This window comes from Indicator indicator, chromosome 10 (assembly GCF_027791375.1).
Source record: "Indicator indicator isolate 239-I01 chromosome 10, UM_Iind_1.1, whole genome shotgun sequence".
Classification (NCBI taxonomy): Eukaryota; Metazoa; Chordata; class Aves; order Piciformes; family Indicatoridae; genus Indicator; species Indicator indicator.
The window spans coordinates 9,073,133-9,095,928 of record NC_072019.1 but is presented as its reverse complement, the minus strand read 5'-3'; the positions used below and the strand labels follow the sequence as shown (position 1 = coordinate 9,095,928).

General features: G+C 36.9%; 1 protein-coding gene across 8 annotated transcripts in view; it reads right to left on the bottom strand.

Moving 5' to 3' along the window:
* Positions 1-14,599: 14,599 nt before the first annotated feature.
* ADGRL2 (adhesion G protein-coupled receptor L2) overlaps positions 14,600-22,796 on the bottom strand; it is a 124,776-nt gene continuing 116,579 nt past the window's right edge. For 2 of the 8 annotated variants that reach the window (XM_054384122.1, XM_054384123.1), the window contains 3 exons: positions 21,913-22,009; positions 18,718-18,846; positions 16,039-16,076 (listed from right to left, as the gene is read on the bottom strand). In XM_054384122.1, coding sequence (XP_054240097.1) covers positions 16,039-16,076; positions 18,718-18,846; positions 21,913-22,009 — 264 coding nt within the window. Of the gene's footprint in view, positions 15,355-16,038; positions 16,077-17,889; positions 17,908-18,410; positions 18,493-18,717; positions 18,847-21,912; positions 22,010-22,796 lie in introns of those variants that run through there. The other 6 variants (XM_054384120.1, XM_054384121.1, XM_054384119.1 and 3 more) reach the window with 5 other exon arrangements.

The following is a 22,796-nucleotide window of genomic DNA, read 5'->3' as shown; positions in this document are numbered from 1 at the left end:
TTCAAAGACTAGTTTCTATGGCAGTAGAATGAAGGCCCTAATATGAAACTGTTCTCATTGCTATTCTCTTTCAAACCCAGGCTAATACAATGTTAGCTACAGGCATTTTATTGTGAGGGCAGAAAGGAGCTTATGCAGCTGCTGGATCACAAGTAGTTTTCTGAGCTTCAAGTTGCTTGTGCTACATGAGACACTGCCTCTACAAGAGTCAGAGAGATATTTTCTCAGAGAGAAAATGGTACAAACCAGAAATAGAGTTCTGTTTGGTAACACTCTCCCTGGGTTTTTTCCTGGCTAGGAAATGAATATGAAAACTTGGAAAGAAATAAGCTGTGGTATACAACTATGGCAAGTTAGCTTAGAGGTTGTATAAAATATGCTGATATGCCTGCCCTCTCCTCTTAAGAGTCCCAGTTACTGAAACTATACTTGAACTCCCACTATGTTAATGACATTTAGCCTTCTTGCAGAGCTGTAAGACAGCAGATTGTTGGGGGGTTTTGGCAAAGTCATTGACTTGATGACCTTTTCTTGTTACAAGGACTGAAACAAATACTGAGACCTTCAGCTGCTGGAGTGCCAGACAATGAATGAAAATGATAGCACATCATTGTTTGTATTTAAGTTGTCAATATCTATTGTCTTTTCTCTTCCTACAGAGAAACATATAGTCATTTCCAAGAAGGCTCAGAGATGACACTTGTAGATGAAGTATAATGAGTGAGTAGCAAATAAACTGAAGTAGTAAGAGCAGTATGATGACCTAAAGACTGTTTAAATCAAAAGCAATATGCTTGTTAACTGCAATTGTGTTTAGAGTCTTGGAAAGATGATGGAATAAAAAAAATTCCAGATGACACTTCAGTTTTTATGTATCAACTTACATGATCTTTCTGCAGGCTTTGTGGAGAATTTGTGAGTGACTTGTGTCAGCAGTCGACTTTCATTTTGGTTTAGTTAGATTTCTATGCAGTTATTCAGCATGGTGTCTCACATGCATAAGTAAAAAGTTTTCATTAGCCCCCCTACACACACTTCCAGTAAAAAACAAATCAAACAAAAAAAACATTCACTTCAATTTGTAGTATAAAGTATTATATACTTGTAGTTTAAAATGTTTCTCTCTTCAACTTTAACCTATAGATTAATAAATGAAAAATGAATGCACCAAATTATACTCTGGCATTCACTTTAGAGTAGGATATATTTGGATGAAGCTATAAAGGTACAAGCTGTGCCAGTATCTAAACAATACATTTATTCTAGCTTTATTGTTGTAGCATTTTACACCTCAAGTATATTATATGCTTCTGATCATAGGCTGTGCACCCTGTACTCTTTGTAATTATGGCAATCTGACTAGTTGTTAGGGCTGAAAAAGGCAACTGCCACAGAAATCTGGAAAAGTGAATTAATTAATACACTGTTATGTAAGGGAGCACTGTCAAAGTTCCCATTTTATGTCAAGTTCAGAGATATGCTAAAATGCTGCCCTTTGGAAATAAATTAAAAAAAAATAAAGATAAAAGGTAAAAAAGAGAAAAGAAAGGTAAAAGAGAAAGTATTCTTACTGTTTCAATTACACTGACAAATACTCACTTCAGGTTTTATTCCAAAGTCATGTATGTGTCTCTTATCAAAATCTGGGCTGTAAATGTCCATACCTCTGTATAGCAGAACAGAGGTTGTAGCCTCTGTAAGCAAATCAGCATGAAGAGAAGTGAGGTCAAGGTATAGGTAAAGACACTACCACCTTTTTTGGAGAAGCTGTAGTAGTTAAGTTCTCAGATAATTAGGATGTATGTTAAATAAAAATTCAGATCTGGGGTACTAGCTAAAGGAAACATCTCTGTTGTGAGACTCATCCCTTAAACAGGCATTCTGGTGGTTGTTTTTTGTTGGGACCCAGGCAGTGGGTACTGGCAGCGTGTACTTGGCACCCAGTGTACCTGGCTTATTCTTTCCCTTAAGCTGAAGGATCCATTGTTAAATCCTTTCTTGCTGATTCTAAGCAGGGACTTCAACCTGGACATGCCAAAAAGCTGACTGCCTTAATTTTCATTATATCTCCATCTTTGTAAGATGATTTCAGTCATCCTGGAGGAAGTGAACAACTGGTTTGTTTTGGGTTTTTTTTTTGCTCTGCCTTCTACTTTAAGAATACAGGGTTTAAGTCCCTACTGACAGTGAACATACTTTATTTGTTTTTCAGACAGCTGATCAGAAGCATGAGCTCCTCTAAAGACAAATGGCATGTCAGTGGGCAGTTATAGGAAAAATAAAGGATTCCAAAAGCTGTGAATGTTGCAGTCAGCTACCTAGGGCTTATTTAATATCCTTTTATTCCAGCTTCTTTAACCACTTTAGTCTTTGCTAGTCAGAATATAAGTGGTTCAGTTGAATACATTCACAGAAGTGTTATACAATAACTTCTGCCCTGTTCCAATATAGAATGGATTACCTGTATGTCCTACTTGCCCTTCTACTCTTTTTCTCTTTGTATAAAACAAATCTCCCAGTCAGTCTTTCCCTTTTCCTATTTTGATCATCATCTTCTTGTCTCCTTTAAGCTCCTGTGAATAGGAACTGAAGATAAAATGTGTGTTTATAGGCAGTGTGTTTAAAACAGCTGCAGTTTCAGTGCTGGACCAACCCTCTGATTAGACAAGTGGAAAAGCTGTGGTGTATACTTGGTAATGAAAGAAATGGAAAAACATCCTGTTAGAGGTGAGCAATAACCAGGAAGCAAAAGAAGAACCTGTGTCAAAAAACGAAAAAAAAAAAAAAAAGATTCCAGAGCAGAGCAGGAGTTCAAGGGTGATGAAGAAAAGGATCACAGCCTTTTTGGTGAGTAAATACTTTTAGACAGGTATTGATCTCGTGGGGAGGGGAACAGTGTACACTCTCCATTGTTAAACAGCACTCATTGGGGATGAAGCACTCAGGAACAAGGTTACAAGTAGTGAAGAGAAAGAAAACATTTTTTCCATGGTTGGAAAAAAATGACGCTCTTTTTTTTATTATTATCTTTACTGTTAATGGCCAGTTCCCAAGTGTAAGAACCAACAAATACAAAAATATCCTCTCAATGATTCAGAAGATAAATAAAAATCAGCAAAAAACTTTTGCCATTGATTTAACTGGGTTCAGGGCTGTGATGTTTTAAAACTGTCTTTTTAATTTTTTTTTACAAAATTCAAGCAGAGAAAGAGAAAGAATGTAAATAAGTCACTATTGGGTGTAAGAAAGCAAAATAACGATTATTCTAAACACTTCCATTGCAGAGATAGAAATGTTTAAGAATTACTACTCAAAACAAGGTTGGGGAGTTTGGGCAGTTTGCAACTTGCTGGGCTTCTGTCTGGCTGCTTCTTCTTTTCTGGCTGAAGATAACACACTGACCTTGATGAGCTAAGTCTAACAGCCTCTCTTCTTCTTAACTCTCTGCCTCCTGCCAGGGGGGTCTGGGGGATTCCTTCTGGTTTGAGGGAGAGGCCCCTTGGGGGAAGCAAAGGGAGCTTGGTTGTGCTTTTCTGTTGATTGTACATATTTGTAAACATTGTGAATCGTGTATGTTTGTCCATATTCATTGCATTTCATCACAGATTGTAGATCTGCTTGTAAATACAGCTTTCATTGACTTCCAGACTGAGCTAGCCTGGTTATTGTTGGTGGGGGGGATTTCAGCTCACACACTGTTACAAGGGCTTCCCTCCCTACTATTACAAACAGGAATCTGGTGCTGATGGCAGAACAAAGCATGGAGACTTTTCCACATGGTGAAGATGTTACTGTGGCCCAGTGCTTGAGTTGGTGGTACCTTTTCTACCAACTGGACTAGTTGAACTGAATTCTGCTACTCATAGGGTCATTTGACTAGTAGAAGAACTTGAATATGTATAAATATAAGTGGGTGAGTTGTCTTGTTTCTTAAGAGAAAATAATGCTCCAAGTCTTGTCATTCCTCACTCCCCAACTGTTCAGTTATTCTTTACCTGTTGAGAGAAAAGTGATTAAGTGGTGAGCATTAATTTTACCAGTGATGCTGCAAGGAGAGCATGGATGTGGAACAGCCCTGGCTCTGCAATAAGGTAATAAAACAGAGGGGATGAGCAACAGAGAGAAATGTCAGGAAATAGTGCCAGACAGCAACTCTCACTCTGTTCCTGTTAAACAGTGCAGGTCTGGAACAATCTCACAGCCACCAATCCAAATATGCTGATTTCACTATTGACATAAATGGAGTCAAAGCTTATTTGGGCTGATTCTACGTTCTCTGCCACCCCCTGTTGTAACAGAATGCCTCCTCATGTACTGCCTCATAACTATGAGGAAACAGTTGTGGTAATCTTCCAGTAATTCAGGAAAAATATTCACAGAGAGGGGTATCAGGAGGCCACAGTATGTTTTCATAATTCATCAAACCCAAACAGGTATCTTCATGATCTCTCAAACAGAGGAGTTAGAGAATTAAATCTCATTCCTTATACTGACTTTTTTGGGGGTTGGTTAGGTTGTTTTTTTGTTTTGTTTTTTTAATCAACTAGATGCTTTCAGTAAGTCTTGCTGTCTCTAGCACCTAGGATTCCCAAATTTCAGTATACTGAGAAGATTCACAGCTGTTGAGCCATTGTTTTTCTGTATCTGCTACTGTTTTCTTGCTGGGAATATAATTTATTGTATTTCACTCTCGGGCACATAGCAGTCAGCAGAGTGCTGATCCATCATTGTGTGTGGAGACAACTGAGATCATTCCTTTGTCCTGTGTTGGAGGACAGCCATGCTAAATATTTGACATGCAGAAACCCTTTCCTTTGGCTTCTTGAGCATCATCACCATTCAGGAGAAATGCAGCTCTTCTGTAAGCAAGTGGTGCTGGGAGTTTGAAGCTATGTAGATTTGCTAAGATGAATGCAACTTTGTACCCTGCATGGAGCACATAAGCAAGTTTGGGAAAGGTGCTTTTCCTTTCAGTGTTTGCCAACAGATACCCTGTTCTATGATGGTGTTGCTGACTCATACACAAAGTATACTGGCTGGTATGCAGACCATTTAGAGAACAACCTGTCTGTATATTTGTAGTGAAAGAAGACCTTGAAAACTGTTCTATTCCTGATATATTTAATAAGAAAAATGGGAAACTATTTTCTATATCACATAATGGAAAAGGACTTAATTCTTTTTGGAAGGAAAAGTTTATCTAAATAAGTTGGCAAACTTTTAGAATCTCACTAATTGCAGCTTTCAAATTCTCCCTGGAGGTGTTCAAGGTCCAGTTGGGTGCGGCCTTGAGCAGCTGAGTCTAGTTGAGAGGCGTCCCTGCCCATGGTGGGGAGGTTGGAGTAGATGACCTCTAAGGTCCCTTCCAATCTCAGCCATTCTATGATTTTATGAAATTACTGGAACTTGTAAAGAAGCAAGCCAAACAAGGCTAGTGTTATTTGAACAATTTTCCAGATCCTCATTCTTTTGCTCCAAAGAAATATATTTTATATCTCCTTTTCCTGATAAATGTAAATCAAATATTTGCTGATTACATTTCAATTTATTCATCGTATACTAGGGAAGCATTGAGGAATACACAGAAAGAAGGGGAGTTGTTTGTTTTCACCAAGGCAACCAAGAGCTTTTCTGTGTGGATGTTTAATGAATGAATCAGTCTACTTTAGCACACAATTGCTTAGATCAATAATTATTCAAGAAACAATGCCGCCTTGGGAAAATCTGTAGTTAAAAAAAAAAAAAGAACTGTGGATGGGCTGAATAACATTTTCAGGCAGGTATTTACCTCCAAATGAAGCTATTTTTCAGTAAAGTTTCTATTCTTTAGAAAATGCATTATTGGATGGTTAAAAACAAATCAGATTGTTAGTATTTAGAGCCTGGAGTTCAGGGTGGCAGTGAAATAAAGCATTAATGGATGGTATTCTCAGATGTATAGCTGGGAAGACAGGTTTTAAGTGTAAAGTCAAAGTGGCAGTATGAGCTGAACCTATGCATCTGTACTCCAGTGACAACTGTTACCATTACCAATGTGAACAGATAGCAGGTTCTAATTAAAGTTACAAACCAGAGGGAATAAGCATTAAGAAAGAAAAGAATAATTCCACGAATAAATCACACTTGATTTACTAGTTCACAAAAAAAGTCTAAAAATTAGTATCTGAAATTACTTTAAGTACAGCATCTATCAAACCACAGAACAATAATCAAGTCGACCTAATTAGAACACTTATAACTATAAGCAGCATGTAGCATGTTCTTATCTTGACGTGAGGAGACCAAGTAGTCCCTTAAGTGCCAGTTAATCTACAGCAAACTTTTACTGAGACCTAGAAGAAACCCCCTTCAATAGCTACCTGCTTACTTTAGATGTCAAACTATTCAGAATATATCTTCCTGTACTCTCTACATCTGTATTTAGAGCAACTTCAATGTGCACACTATGAGTTTTATCAGGTAAGGTCTTCAGCAAATTACACATCACTTTGTGGGTGCAGTTTTGTTAGCCTTCTTTATACATAGGTGTCACTTTCACTTACACTTTTGTTTACTGAATATTTGTTCAGGCCAACAATCATTTCCATGTGAGACAAACTTTGTCTCTGCAGATAGAAGGCTTTTAAAAGTAGACATAGACCAGATCCCTTTAAGTGATGCTGAGGAGTATGATGCTGCACATATTACTAGCATCTCTGATTAGGTTACACTGCCTTGCTGGTACTGCTCAGGCCTGTTCTCAAGGAAACTTAGAAAGCTGGGCTAGATAATTTATGGAAAGCTATGCTAAGGTAAATGCCTAATCAACTCTTTCTTGCTAGGTGTATTGACCATCTTCTTCATTTTCAGTGGTTTTGTGAGTGTTAGGGGGTTTGATCCATTGAAATGTCTTGTTTTGGTGAAATTAAGTTTTGAAAGTGTGCTTTGAAAATTTCAATACATGTTTGGAATGATAGATTTCTAGATTGCTTTCTGTAAACAAATTGTGATCTGGCAGTGCTAGGCTATGTGAATTAACAAGTTTGAGAGTTAGAGATGCTTCACTAAACTGAAGTATTTTGTCAAATTAGCCAGATGGATGGACACCAGTGAGATTTTTCTGTCTTGCCTTGAAGGGGCAGCAGCTGGTGGTGCTGGAAAAGAGAGAAATGAGTAATGCCAAAATTAATTCTGTACCTCATTTGACTCATATCATTCTTTTATTTTCTTCTCTTTTCTGTCTATCTGTATTCCCCTTTCCTCCCCAGCTTTTGAAAAGAAGTCCAGGCTCAGGCTCTTCCAGCAATGCTTGGAAACCTTCAGTGTTACATGTGTTTGTGCTTTGTCACGGAGACTACCTTGTCATCAGGCATTTTGGCTACGCTTGATTCCACAGGAAGGTTTTTAGCAGTAGCTTCACATTAAGTTACTCCTGTCTGAGAGAAACAAAAGCCCAGGTCAGCATTTGCAGTATAGCATGACTGTAATTCGGTGTAGACACTAAAGGAAGCAGGCTGCTGTCAGTAAGTCTTCAGTGGCACACTAATGGGCTAACTAATCCAGCCAGCCCAGTTTTGATTGAGTTTCTTAGCTAGTAGCTGTGCATGGGGAACCAAGATCTGTGAGTACAACTTGGTATTGTGGTACCCACCTTTGGATGTAGAGCATCTATCTACTATCCTGCAGGCCATGTGGCATGGTTGGTACCACAAAGAAAGTGCTATGTGGCCTTTCAGCAACAGAGCCCCTCACGTGTGGTACACGTTACATCAAAACCCATGGAGTTTTTGGATCTGCATAGGCAGACCCTTTCACGACACAAACAGTAAACTCGTGGTCAGAGACTTCAGCTGCAGAGTGATGGAAACAAAGAGCTGGGTGAAATTTCATGGCCTGTTTTCTATAGCAAAAGGATATGGGGATTTGGAAAGCCTCATAAGGGCAGCTCTTGCTGCAATGAGACAGCTGAAGTACAAGCAGAGCAGCGAGTGTTGGCAGAGCTGCGGTGGTGGCATTTACACTGCAAAGGTACTCAGACTCACAGGGCTTATCTCTTACCTCCAGACAAATTGTAATTATTGTCAGGACAGTAGCTTCAGCAGGGGATGGATGAAGCCCCCTTTGTAACCTAATTTCTGGGTTATGGCATTCAGAGGCTGCACTGGTACGCCCGACAGGGCAGTGGCACTGCCTGTGGTGCCCTGCTTGCTTTGGCTCACTGCTGTGACTGTATGTGCACAGTAAAAAAACTTCGGATGACAAAATGGTTTTGGTGAGGGAAACGTGTCTGCAAGATTAAGAATAATTCTGCCCAGGATGTAGTGCCTGTTGCACCTGTGGATGGTGTACCTTGGGATTTCAGTGCCTAAATTCCACCTAAGTGTCCCTTTGAAGAGTGAAGTGCTTTTTGGGTCTGACATCTAGCAGCTCCACATTTATTCATATAGTGCAGAGGAAATGTTTCCACGAGATGTAACTGCTGAGAGCAAGAAAATTGTGCATCTCTTAACATATTAAGTCAATCATACAGCTACTGAGAGTAGCTGCTGTAATTTATTTGGACTTAGGAAAAAAAAATCTTTGTAAAAATATTCCTATCAATAAGCCATTAAAGCAAATCAGTATTGAGGAAGTAAGAGCTAAAGTAGATGTGCATTAGAAACTAGGAGGTGGAGCAGGATTAAACAGTAAATTTTTTTTTTAATCACGGTAAAATGCTAATGGTATAGTGCCCCAACAACCTGTATTCAAACTGGTGCTATCTGAAAGAGATGAACATGCTATCTGAAAGGTGGCACTGTTTACTGTTAACAGAGAATTATTTCAGTTAATCAGAACTAGGAAAGATTGTGAATGACCTGGGTTAACAAAGTGAATAAATGGGCAGTGTGATGCAGAAGAAATGCAATGCTGACAAATACAAGGTTGGCCACACATGCAGGAGAATAATTGAAAGTATTTGCAGGCTTTGCAGGGTTTTAAATTAAATGTAACCGTTAGGTCATTATGTGCTATAAGTTTAGTGGAAAAAAAAATCTGTTGTGATGTGATACTATGAAAACAAAAGATGATGTGAGACCATGTGGATTAAACAAAAACAACAACAAAAGACAAGAAAAAAGAAAAAAAAAGGCAAAAAGGCACAGAATAGAAAATACAATTCCATCCATAAATTAACAACTGTTCACTCATAATTTTGGTTTTGTCTATATCTTAAAACACACTGACAAAAAGTGAATCTGTGGACAGGCGACTAAAGGATTTGTTTAGAATGGAGTCAACAAAAGGCGACAGAGGGCAAGTATTTAAAATGGTGAGTGGTATAAAGAATGGCATAGAAAGTGGGCTAAGAACTTTCTGTTTATCCTACCAGTGCAAAAAAAGCAGTGAAGTGGTATGTCTAAAATGAATTACTTTCATGGAAACCTTGTTAAGCTTTGGGACTCTTAAGCAATCACGAGGGCTGAAAGGTCAGCAGCATTATGCCATTTTACAGCAATTCTTATTCTACAGGAGGACTGGAGCAATTATGCCATATCAGTGCTGTTCAGAGATCCTGCTTCTCCATTAAAAAGCTTGTAGATACTAACCTGCTGCTTCCTATTTGTGAATGAGACCTTTCAATGTGAATAGATGCTTTTGTGCAGAGCTCTGTTGTCTCTAAACTGGTTGGCAGTGCAAAGTCTACATTGTGCTAGGGCTTCTGCTACAACACAGAAGGAGGTGTGCACCCAAGGAAGAAATGGTTAAGAATTACACAAACCTTGATGTACGTGTTTTTTTTTTTTTTTTTTTTGAGAAAGCTACCTATGCTGAATGTTATTTCTGCAACTGTGACTTCCTCTGTCTGGGTCCTGGACTGATGACTTCAGCAGCTGGTGCATTAAATGGAGTGGTCTTTTAACATCTTCTTGCCACTGAGCTGAGGTTTGTGTCATTTTCAATAGCATTTATAACCATTCAGGCTGCACCATGGTGTGATCTGTTTCCCATGCCAGGAACTTTGATGGGGAGCAGTTGAGATTCATGATGACATAATACAGTAAGAAGGGATATTAATGCTCTTAGGCATGAATTAATGAAATACCATTGAGAATTTATCCTTCATGAATAAAAGGATTTGGAAGTTATCGTTCTAAAAACCACATGAAGGATTTTACTGGGGAAAAAAACGCCTAAACACTGTTGAAATAGACATAGTTCTAATGAACCTTTACTCCATGTTTTTGTCAGAGCTGGATGATTGAGCTGGATCCATTAATTGAATTCCTCCTAATTTACAAAGTGCTTATATAAAGGAGAGGCACAGAATTCTTGCTTCCAGGACTGTTGCAGTGCTAATTTTTATCCCCAACTCAGAGCAAACCTGGATGACAACCTGTGCTGTAGCTGCAGAGTCCCAGCATGCCAGTAGCATCCATAAATGTGTGCTCCTTAACTGAGAGTGCATCCATACAGGAAAACCCTTGCTTACTGAAATGGTAGAAATGCTCTTCATAAATGTGGAATGTCACTGTCATGATCTATTTGCAAAAAAAAAAAAAAAAAAAAAAAAAAAAAAAGGTAAGGTATGCTTTACTGTGACCTCCCTAGTATAAGTGTCTTTGCAGGGTAACAGCTGAGGTGGAACTGAAAATTTATTTCTGTGTCCCATCACTTTTCATTCTCCATCATCTCCTAGAATTAGTGACTTAAAACCCCAAAGAAGATGTCATATATATATACAATTGTCTACCTGTAGCTTTGTTGATGTAAAAAATAATTTTATTTGGGGATAAAACTTTACACTAGCACATGTTGTCTTATAACCAAGTCTAGAAGACACATTTTGTTAATTTTGAGGCAAAGTGGGATAACAACAGTATACAGGGACTATTTACTTTTTTTGTTGTTCTGTTAATATCTGCTGTGAAGAGTTCAGGAAAAAAAATCCTTAAAAATTAGGACATAAAATATGACACATATTTTATCCATAACTTATGTCAATTAGAAACACCTTTTATTGCCTACATAAGTGAGTATATGTAAACTTTATTAGTTAATTTCATTTCAAATTTAAAAGAAGCAAAGGTGTATTGTAGAATTCACAGATAAAGGTTAATTTAAACTATAAAGGTATTACCAGTTGTTGCATTTCTTCATGTTACGGTTCACTTATGTAGAATTGAGATGTATTTTATATTAAACAATGCATAGCACCATTATACAACAGTTCACTAAATGCACATCCCATGTAGTCTTTTGTAGGAATTAATATAACTGGACTGAAGTTACAAGGAAGAATTGAAATGAGCCAGTAGGGTTAACACTAACAGGAGATTACTAGCCATAAGAAAATTACAGCTCTTCTGAAAGACAGTGCCTAAAATAGCAGACTCTACTTGGCACCATCATAGGAACTGGTTAACTGATGACCCTGAAGAAATACTTCTTTCCATTAATTCTGCTGTCATTATTTCGCTGTTCTTGAACTCTTCCTCTGAATTCTTCTGTCCTTCCGATCCCAAGACAAGATGGCAGGAACGTGAGAACATAAAGAAATTACAATAAGCTGTTGGCTATATAATTATACTGTAACCTACTACACTGAGAAGTTACACCAACAGAAATTTGGCAAGGTATTGGCTGCTAGCTAAACACAGGACACTCACTAGCATAACATTAAAAAAAAAAAAAAGAAAAAAAAATAGGCTCACTAGAAAGCAACATCTACATTACAAAGAAGCCAACAAAAGAATTCCCTTATGATACTTAGGTTCAGCTGGTTCATCTTAGGTTCATCAGCTACTTGTTCTTGATTTATGAATACTTGTTACATTTGCAAATGAATATGTATTTAAGACCACAATGCTACAAACCTTTTTCCAGGATGTAGTTTTGCCACCTTTAGTTAGACACAAAGGAGTACTTGCTTGAACTAGGTTTGAAGGTTCTGCTGAAAGTTGGTGGTTATTAGGTCGTGTGTACGGCGATTACTTGAGCACCACAATTTCTAAATCCCTAAGAGATGATTTTCCTAGGTAGAAGGCAGCAAGTATGCTTTAAAGTTGTCAGACAGACCAGGGGAATAACTTTTGCTCCCGTCTGCTGTATACCCTGAATTGGAACAAAAATTTAATTTCATAGAGACTTTGGATTTTTAAAGCATCTCTACTGAAGAGAAGTAAAAGATTTCTGATTTAACTTTTAAATGTCACAGTGACTCTACTGCAACCATTTTAAGTGTTAAGGAATGTACTAGCAAGAGTTACCAGTAGGGTCAATAGTGAAGACGCCTTTCTCCTCAGGAATAATTGCTACAGTGTCACAGTCCTGATTACTCATATACTGAGGTTACCTGAACTCCATGGTTCCATCTCAACCTAGATTTTATGGTTTTTTTTACAGTTTGAAATGTCTCAACAGCAGGAGGTTTGGCGCAAAATATTCATCTGAAATCCAAACTCTTTCAAAATGCATCGATCTATTTTTCCACAAGAACTTTCTATGATTCCAATCCATTAGAGGGTAACAGAATTGATACGGCGTTCAAATAAATTTTTGTTGCCATCATACATCTAGCTACAGTGGCCATACAGGAGACTGGCTTCTGTGATGACAAGGCATTAATTTTAGAGTTCTTTGGAAGGACAGTTCTGGAAGCAGTGACAAACAAAGTCTTTGGCGTGATCTTTGAGTGGCCCTGATTGAGAGGGACAAAAGAGCCAAAGAAACTAACAAAGACTTCAGACTTTCAATTTTGCCACTGATTTGTAGGTAACAATTTAGGCATCAGCTGCCTTCTGCAGTTCTCTAGTCTGATAAAAATAGGGACAGTCATGCTTGTTTATCTAACTCAAACCAGTGCCATTGATGGATTAATTATTTAGATAGCACTTGGGGTGCAATCCAAATGCCGCTTATTCATGTTTTCCCCACTGCAACAATGTATCTTCATCACTAATAATTAACTGCTAATTACTGTTGCCAAGAATATGATGGTGGTGTTTAACACCTTATTTTAAATTTCAGTACAGATGCCTACTTAAAAGTTATGTAAATATATGAAATTACAGTACATTTTCCTAATGACCCTGCCATGTCTGAGTTTGATCCTATTCAATTGTGACTAATGAACAGTAAAGATGACCTCTCTTCTGCAGAGCTATACAGTTTCTGTTGTATTCCTGACACTTAAATCATGAAATGCAAAGAAACCATTCTAAGGATGATTGAGCTGGGTTGAAGGAGTGCTGATGCCAATTATGCTTCGTACATAATAATGCACATTTTACCTATTTGGAAAAATTCACATTTATTTACTGTCAAACAGGTGTTAAACTTTACACTGGATATTAGTGATGGGCTCATTATTAACAGGTTTACACAAAGGGATGAAAAAAGCAGAATTTTCTTGAAACAATTTACATTTCTTTAGGTTTTTTTAATCATAAAATAAATTAATTACTAAATATAGGCAGAAGGAATATGGAAGAGTAATAGTTATGTTTTATTTATTTTTTTTAAAGGACAGGCACCTTTTATTTATGAGAAAGTTTGTGAGAAGTGTCCAGTGTCCCCTTTAACCCTTTCACCACCCAACCCTGATTGAAGAATGAACAGGGAATTGAGTTACAATCTTTGTTAGCTATACCAAATTTGTGCAAGGCTTGGCATAATTGGCTTCTAAAACAATTTCCCCCCCAAATTATGTTTTTTGGCAATAAAAATCCAAAATGTAAGAATAAAAACTAACTTGTCAAAGCAGAACACTGTTTACAGTGGGAAAATAAGTGAAAACAGGTAGAACTGCATTTTAAACATACTACCGTACTATGAACAGAGGGTAAGAAAAAAACAGCTTGTAACATATGTGCAACCAAGAGCTTCTCACAATATTTTCTTCAAACTCTTTAAAATTATTTTTTTTAATGACAATTGTATTTCAGTTGGACACAAATGTATTTATTTTACCCTAGCAATAGAACAAAATATAATTTCTTTAGCCTTTTTTTCTTTTTTCATGAGAACGGTTCATTGTACAGTTGAGGAAATATATGAAATAAGGCCTGTGGCTTGATTGCTAGTGGTTAGACGTGTTCAATCTTTGCCCTAATGGAAAAGATTTGCAGTGAACTGCAAACTGATGCAGAATATCTCTCCTGCTTTTGCAAGTCTTGTCAGGAATAGTAAGGTACAGTAAATTTGTCCCACAGGATTTTAGAGCCTACGCCTTGTATATAATACAATGTAGGCCTAGGAAAAAAAAAATGGTGCAGCCATATTTACAAATTTAGTTCACAAACTGCTGCAATAAAATGGTTGGAAAGTGTTTATTTATCTTTTTTTTTTTTTTTTCTTTTCACAATTTTGTTAAATTCAGCAGCAGAAGATATCTTAAAATACCATGTTGGTATTTCTTTTCTTTGTAACAAATAATTCATTTTAGTATACTCTGTGTATATACAAAGTTTTTGTTTTATAAAAATTCACAGAACTGCGAGGTCCAGTCATCCCCGTTACCGGAGAACCACAGGGTCAACAGAATTGTCTCTTCAAGCAGTTATGAGGGAGCCTGCATGGGGCTAATTAAGTCTTTTTAATACTTGTACGTGGCCTTTAATATTTCTTTGCTACGTTATTAAAGGCTTGTCACTAGTTGCATTTGTCCTTCTCTAACATCTCCTTCTGGAATACATCCTTCCTTGTTAATGGGAATTATATAGCCATCGCTATTACCCCTGCTGATTTGATAGTACATCTGAAGCTGATGGCCAGCTCCTAGGTTTGGCATGCTCTTGTAGTAAATGTCCTCATTTTCACTCCTCCTGGAGGGGGAGAGATCTTCTTCAACATCGGGGCTGCTCTCTGGGTACGGAGAGTCTCTGAGATTGGGCATGCTCGTGTAAAGAGAGTCTCTGTTCGGGGACTGGAGATGGTCGTCAGCCTCGGCTGTCAGCTGTGAGACATAGCTGTCGGTTCCCTCGGTCTTCACTTTCTTCTGGGGCTGGTACAGAAGGGAGTGAGTCCGCTGAGGAATGAGTGGGGCCTCAAGCTCTTTGTGGTGGAGCTCTAGCCCTGGGGTGTCACTGTGCATCAAAGATGAGGCATCTGCCACGATGGCGTCATCTTCGCTACTGCTCCCGCCTATCACAGCTTTGGCTGGTAGCGTGCGCTCCAGGTTGTGGTTCTTGCTGCTGCCCCGCAGGTTGTTGTGCACTAATTCTGAAATGATCATTTTCTCAAAAGCAGTATCATTCAGGCTTAGTCCACAGTCTACAACTTGCACACTGTCATTATAGTCTCCATTGCGCAATGAGTAGCTGTTGTTGAAATTACCATTTAGCGGTAGAGTATCCATGGCACTTGTATCCCTGGCATTGTTCAGTGAATGTCCTGAAATGGAAGAGGACAGCTCTGGTTATTGCCTGATGTGCCTTTTATTACTTAATCATCTTTTTTTTTAAACGGAATTCTTTAATGTAGTTCAGGACAAAGTTGTACTTGAAAGTAAGGCTTGAGCAAAGTTAGGTTACTGAACATTCCCAAATGTAAACAGTTGCACACCTTATAGGAAAGATGCATTTCGAGAATAGTAATGTGTATCTCCTGTAGGGATAGTGGCATTTAAATTGCGTAATTTAGTGTCAATTCTGTGAGTCTTCCACAAGGAACTGTTCACTCCATGCCCTTGCATATGTAATGCAAAGCAATTCATTTGGAAACATCTATGTTTTGAAGTACACCACCATGATTTAGAAAAAGAAAATTAACAGAATTTGTCCTAAACAACACTAAATTAAAAAGGAGTTAGATCACAGACATAACTGAAGGTAAATGTACAACATAAACCCACATAACTGGCAAGCAACTACTTTAACAACACTTCTAACATTTTTCCTTTTTTTTTTTTTTTTTTTGAGATGAAGTAAAGAAAAGAATGAAAAAAAATGGATAAATACAAAGAATTTATGTTAAACAAGGACAGCCATCTTTCACACTACAGGGACCAGGGCTCACAAGCACCATCCAACAACACGATAGACAGCAGGTGGAATGACTCACTTTGGACAACTCACATCATGTCTGTCTGCTCAGGCTATCTGGCCTAAGAGTAGCTGATATATAAAAGAAAGTAAAATGATTTATTGTAACATGATGAAGAATTACTGAGCTTCTCAGCAACTTAGTCAGAGCAAGGGTTCAGCAAATTAGATTACTAAGCAATAACAGCTTTTATTTTCCCACTTAATGTAATATTTTTTTTCACTAATATTCTGTCTGCCAACAATGGCCCCAGGCTTCTAAAGGTCAAGGTTTGCCTGCAGTCTGCATCAGTCACAGTGACAGCACTGAATGAACCAGAATAGTTAATTAAGAGTTAGGCCCACAGTTACCATGGGCATGGAAGTCAAATGCAGAAATGTTAGGAATTTCTGTAAGTATGGGTCACAGAAATTAAACCAAAGAATAAATATTAGTTGTGGAATGGGAAAAGGAAATCAGCCATAGCTGATATCTCATAGCTGCTGGAGGAATGACAGATTGGGTAAGCCTGCTGGAAACATGAAAGAAGTTTAACGGGGAAAAAAAATGAAGTCTTATGATGATTAAGGTCTTTATGCTTTTCCTTTTGGATTTTTTTTTTTAATTTTATTTTCTTTAATTTTGGTAACACAATAAAAAAAAGGTTTTCCTATAGACACAAAGACATGTAAACTACGACACAACAGTGCTTCCCAAGCAAAAGAAAAACTAAAAAAAAGACTTTGAAAGAAATGAAACAGTCTGAACCATGGAAAGGCTGATGGTTAGAGCATTCCTAGAAAATCACTTTATCTATAGAATTGTCTGAAAGTAAAGAAAGAATGAAGTGACTTTACTGAGATGAGACTGACCACTGTGAGGCTGCTGCATTATATGCAAGGCTTGGAGGAGTATAATAAAAAAGTTGTTTTGGAAATGATTATACATTTTCTTCTTTTGGCCTTTTTTTTTTTTTTTTTGTTTTGTGTTGTTTTTTTTTTCTTGCAATTAAAGCTGCAGCTTATCCTAGAAAATTCAATCTTCTCTGGAAATAATGTTTTCAATTAAAAAGTAATTGCATTTTCTCATGAAAAGATTTTTGTCTTCAACTTTAGAAAAAATAGGGTAATTATTTCCAAATAAATTCTGAGTAATTTGCTGATAATTTTGTATTTGTGCTTTTGTTAACTCCTCTCCATTTGTACTGATTTAACAGTGATGAGGATTGTTTGAAAGGTCTCTTTAAGCCTTGATTAAACAACTTTGTAGTTTTGCAATTTCATATATGTTCCAAGATTTTTCTTGGAATGGATTTAGCTGCACAGAACATATGGCATTTATAAAAGGAGACAACACATGGACCACATGCTGGCATTCATTTCCCTCATGAAAGTGATTTAATTCTATAATTTTAATTCCCTTTTCTTCTGCTAAACAGATAGGAAAATATATCTGATAATCCAAAATGAGTTTTCTATGATATACTGCAGAGTTAAGGATGCTAGAATATATTCAAATTGGTATGAGGAAGCAAATTTTGTCACCCATGATCAGGTAATTCAGTTGAAATCTTTCCATAGCCTGTAGCAAGATTACTGTGGGAATGTAAAAATACAAGTAAATTGTTAAGCATTTCTGCTTGACACTGCTTTGGTTTTAAACAGCAAATTATTTCAGCATTGCATAAGTTCTGTTACCAATAGGGTTTGCTACAGACCTCACGTTGTTTTCCAAAAAGCAGTATGCAAGTACTTTTTGAATGTGGAAACATTTCATTTGCAAATTGTGAACCACTTGCCCGCTGAGTCTACTTCATGACCGCTAGTTATGTTTTAATTGTGCCCATTAAAAATCATGCTGAAAAAATTTACATTTGATAGGCAAAGTTAAATTTTACTCCCATACTTGTCTCTCTGTAGGTTGCTAGAGGAAAGCATAAGGAAAGTAAGAAAACAAGAGAATGAAAATAGAAACTACAGTTCAGGTATAAAGGAAATTTGAAATAAAAACTGGAAACAAGGTTTTATGAGCTCTTTATCAAAGATTTAGCATTCTAGTTATGCTAAAGTGATCTTATGACTCATCAAACAGTAACTGCTAGGTATTCACTGATGAATTGCACCAGAGTTTAAAACAGCAACTAGACAATGTAACAACAAAATGTTAGGTAAATGATGACACGGTTTATTCCTACAGAACTAAACTGTTCTAACTGTTAATCTCGAGATCTTCCTACAGGAAAATGATCTACCATAAAGCTGCACTATACTATAGTTTAGATCTGTTTGACGCTGGATACAGTTTTCTACACTGGGGTATCCAAAGGTGTCAAGATGCCTTGCACTGCTTTCGTATCTAATCCGTTCCATAAGCGGGTTTCTCTCAGCACGCTTTAGAGTCAACCTTACATTGCATAGACATGATACCTCTAAGTGATATATATCTTGAAGATGGGCTCTCGGACCATGTGGTGTCAGTCCTGTAATAGTATATTAAGATTTATGCCACCTGTGTTAAAAACATGGATAATTATTGGTAAATACTGTTATGGCAAAGGCATTACTATAATATAGTGCAGTTTTACAAGCTGACATTGGCAATACTGTATTTCTTGAACTGACAGAAATTCAGGATGGATGGCTAGAGTATTGCAACTTGAGTTTCTATCTAGGGAAAAGAAGGGATTTGGAGCAAGCCAAGAAAAGCAGTTTCATTCAGGAAGTATAAGCACACCTGGTGAGTTAAACACAGGAGCTGAAGGGGCATTACATACAACTGTTTCAGCGAGCAATGTGTTATAGGGGTTGTTAGTGCCGTGTGGTCGAAGAAGAGGGTTTGTTAGTAGGTAATTGCCAGTCATTCCTAAAGCAAAAGAAACAGAAAAAAATGTCAGTTCTTTAATTTTAGGCTGACAGTTTCAATAAAGAATATTTTTTATTCATCATGAATCATGTAGGACTTGTCAAATTCAATTCAGCTGAAAATTTCCAAATGTATTTGAGCTATGTATTTGGAATGGGAGTAGGAAAATACAGTTAGATTCCAGTAATTCACAGGTGCTGTCCAAATCCCCAAAGTAAACATCTGGTAAGAGTGACATTTACTAATGTATACAAAATCACTGTTACACAAGAATAGCAATTAAATGTGTAGAGATCAAGGTACTACATAAAGCTATTATGACTTTAAAAATGATCATACAGAACACTTCCACTCAGAACTGAGAGAAATGAGTTTCTTGAATGAAAAGGTATTGAAAAATAATTTATGACAGGATCAGAGCTGTTATTCACTTTATTAAAAACACACGGATAGTGGAAGGGAATTGCTGTTTTCAAACAGATAGTGGATGAGAAACTGCAAGAAGCATATCTTAGTATATGCAAAAGAATGCATGCTGAGGGGAAAGCAAAATATTTGCTCTAAGAAATCAGAGCATTCATATTTTCTCCTGGGACATTCATGCTGCAAATTTATCTGCCAGGTTTTTAAAAGTAATTCTTTGAATGACAAAGTTTCTTTAAACAATCAGTTTATAAACAATGTAAGGTGAAGCAAAATACTACAGGAACAGATATCTTTTTAAAACCCATTTTACACGTCAATGCAACACCATTTAAACTCAGAATAATGAGAAAAGAATCAGAGTATTTTTAGAAATTATTAAAAAGTCAATTAATCTCTGATTTCTAACTACTAGAAGAAAAATGGGTTAGAATAATGACACACAAAAAAAGCCAACAGAAACCAAAAACTAAAGACACAAAATGCTGTGATTTAAAACTTACTTTAAACATTTCATTAAGGTAAAATTCTGCTTTCTTTTCTATTGCATTGCACAGCAGTATATCAGGATCGGTGTATTACAGACCCAAGGACAACTAAGAGCCAGCTCCATTTTAATGGAATGGATATTTCAAATTTGGCAAGGAAAAGATAGTATATATTCCACATATTAATGCCTTTTTATTACCACAAATACTTGGTAGCAGAAGTGAGCAGAAAATGGCAAGATACAGAGAATTTGCCTGATTATGGTATTCTAAAGTTTGCATCGGTGGATAACTAAAAAGGTTTTATTGTAGCTTTTTCAGTTGTAATGTACTTACTACTAGAAATACAGCCTACAAGAAGGTTGGAGAATGACTGTTTACAAAGGCCTGTAGTGATAAGATGAGAAGAGCAAATTTAGATTGGATGCTAGGGACAGGTTCTTTACCGTGAGGGTGGTGGAACACTGGAAGAGGTTGCCCAGGGAGGTAGTTGAGCCACCACCCCTGGAGCTGTTTCATGACAAGGTTCTGAGCAACCTGATCTAGTGAAGTATGTCCCTGCTCACTGCAGGGGGTTTGGACAAGATGACCTCTGGAGGTCCCTTCCAAACCAAATAATTCTATAATTCTATAATTTTTCTGTACCATATTTACTCTTGGTTAGAACTATTATCTGTAATTTATAATTAAGAGGAGTGTTTGGGTTTTTTTTCAACTGAAAATTGTTTGCCTTTACAAGCTTCATTTTTATTCTCAAGTATAAATGACATTTGCCCTTGATTGCTAAACTACTCTTACTTTAATGCATCACTGAGATGGTGACAATATTATAATTTAATAAAGATGATACACATTTTTCTAATCCTGGCAGAGCATCTCCACTGACTTGAGAATGGAGCTCCAAAACAGGGAGAAGTTTCCAAGGCTCTTCAATGCTAATTTATCTGAGGGTACAGCACATTTAGGACAAACCTCAGGAGTCAGAGACAACAAATTAGGGTGAAAACTCAGACTTTTATATATAGGATATTTACGGGATTTTAATGAAACACTGGGAGAGAATGAATGTACTTTTTTCTTGGGCATACAAAATACACATTTCTGCTTAGAAGATACTTTATTTTGATTTTTTTCCAGAGGAATATACAAGATTCAGAGGGGGAGAGCAGTAAAACACAGGTCTATATGCCAAATAGCAAAACCAGAATCGTGCTTTCTTTTCTTTTGAAAAATATCACAGTTTTTACTTCCAAAATGAATGGAAGTTAACTACATGTCCCTTCTACCAAATCTTGAAAAAAAAAGAAAACACAAAAGAGGAGAATTTGCTAGTTATGGTTGAAGAAGGCTTTATAGCGACTCTGACAGAGGTGAATTTTGTGTTTGAAACTTTCTGAATTGAGCAGGAATTGGTCTCAATGAGATCTGGGCTACCTGTTCTTCTACAGATGTGGGTGAAAGAACAGGCTTTGAACTTGCCTTGCATAGCAGTCTTCCCTCTACTGTTAGCTCAAACTGCTCTAAAAAACACAGGGGAAAATAAATAAAGGAAGGGATATTCTGTCTCAATTAATACCTTTGCCTCCTAAACCGGACATGAGAATGAAGTTACAGATTTGAAGTCTATTTGAACTGAAAACTTTGGAGTTTTGGCTTCTTCTGTGCCTGAAAATCTGGATTCTATCCCTTGTGACAGATATGATGCTCTTTGAAATAGAAAAGATAAATGCTTTACAGACATCTTTTGCATAGAAATGATATCAATTAGATTTCACTGGGAAAATTTCTGCACCTAAATATCATAGTCAAATATGCATTCAAATGTTACTGCACTCATATTTCTGTTTCGGATTTAACCTATAAAGGTTAGTAAAGATTTAAAATTATGGTCTTGCTTTTAAGTTAAATTATTAATGGAACTTATTTAAATACATTCCCACGAATGGAGGAATTCGACTTCTACAGCAGGGGGCCAGTTGAGGGAACACGGTTTTAAAATGTGCTGGTGGATGACTTTAAAACTCTCCTTTTAGAGAACGTTTGTTCCAGATTTTTTTTTTTTTCCAAACATTCTTTTCAATTCTTCTGTGTTAAATGATATAAGATCTGTATAAAATTTAAGGCTTCTAAAACCGAAATGTTCCCAGTGACTGACCTTGATTAAGTGTTGAAGTGCTGTTGATGTCACCTGAGATAAAAGACGATTCAGATTGTTTTCTCACAGTATCATTCCACATCCTTCTTATACGACTCTGTTAACGTAAAGCAGTGAGACAGAAGCTTAGGAAATTGCTAAAGGACTTTTTCCTATAATTGTAGCAGTCGTGTTCTTCTCATAGGCTGTGTGTTATGGTGTTTCCAGGTGATGCCAAGATGAGAAGACTCTTATTGTGAAAGGCAAAAGCATTTATTGCCTATGTAACTAAGCAAAGCATTAAGCACAAGCAAAAGCAAAGCAAGAGCTTAAGCATAAGCCAAAGCCAAAGCCTACTACTCCATTACATAGTCAACTTATATACTTTTCTAGTACAGAGCTGCCACATCCCAACTGGCTATCCTTTCACTGACATGGGTCCCAGCAAAGCATACAATAGGTTAATACTGACAAACAAGCTTCTCAACATATCCAGTCAACTTCTGCCTAGTCTTTTTCTTCAGTTACAAGGTGTTTACACTCTTTCCAACTCAAAGACAAAACACAGCCTTCTCAAAAGTTGTTCAGAAGTTTGTCTTCCTAAATTTTCCCACTTATGTGCTATTATCTAGGATATTTGTGTTTATTTTGCCCTAAAGTAAGCCTTCTTCCAGCACATAGTGAAATTCCTTCTTTTGAAATTAAAAGTCTAATTTACTAAATTCCATTTCTATGAAACATAAGTCAGTCCCTAATTACAAGAAAAAGGTGTTTGCATTAAATCAAAGGAAATGTTTAAAAAGAAATTAATTCTATTATGCAGAAGCATGTATTTTTCCAACTAAATTATAGAAATGAGAAGACAATTAGTCCTTCTGATTGTAACACATCTCAGTAGGCTTTTT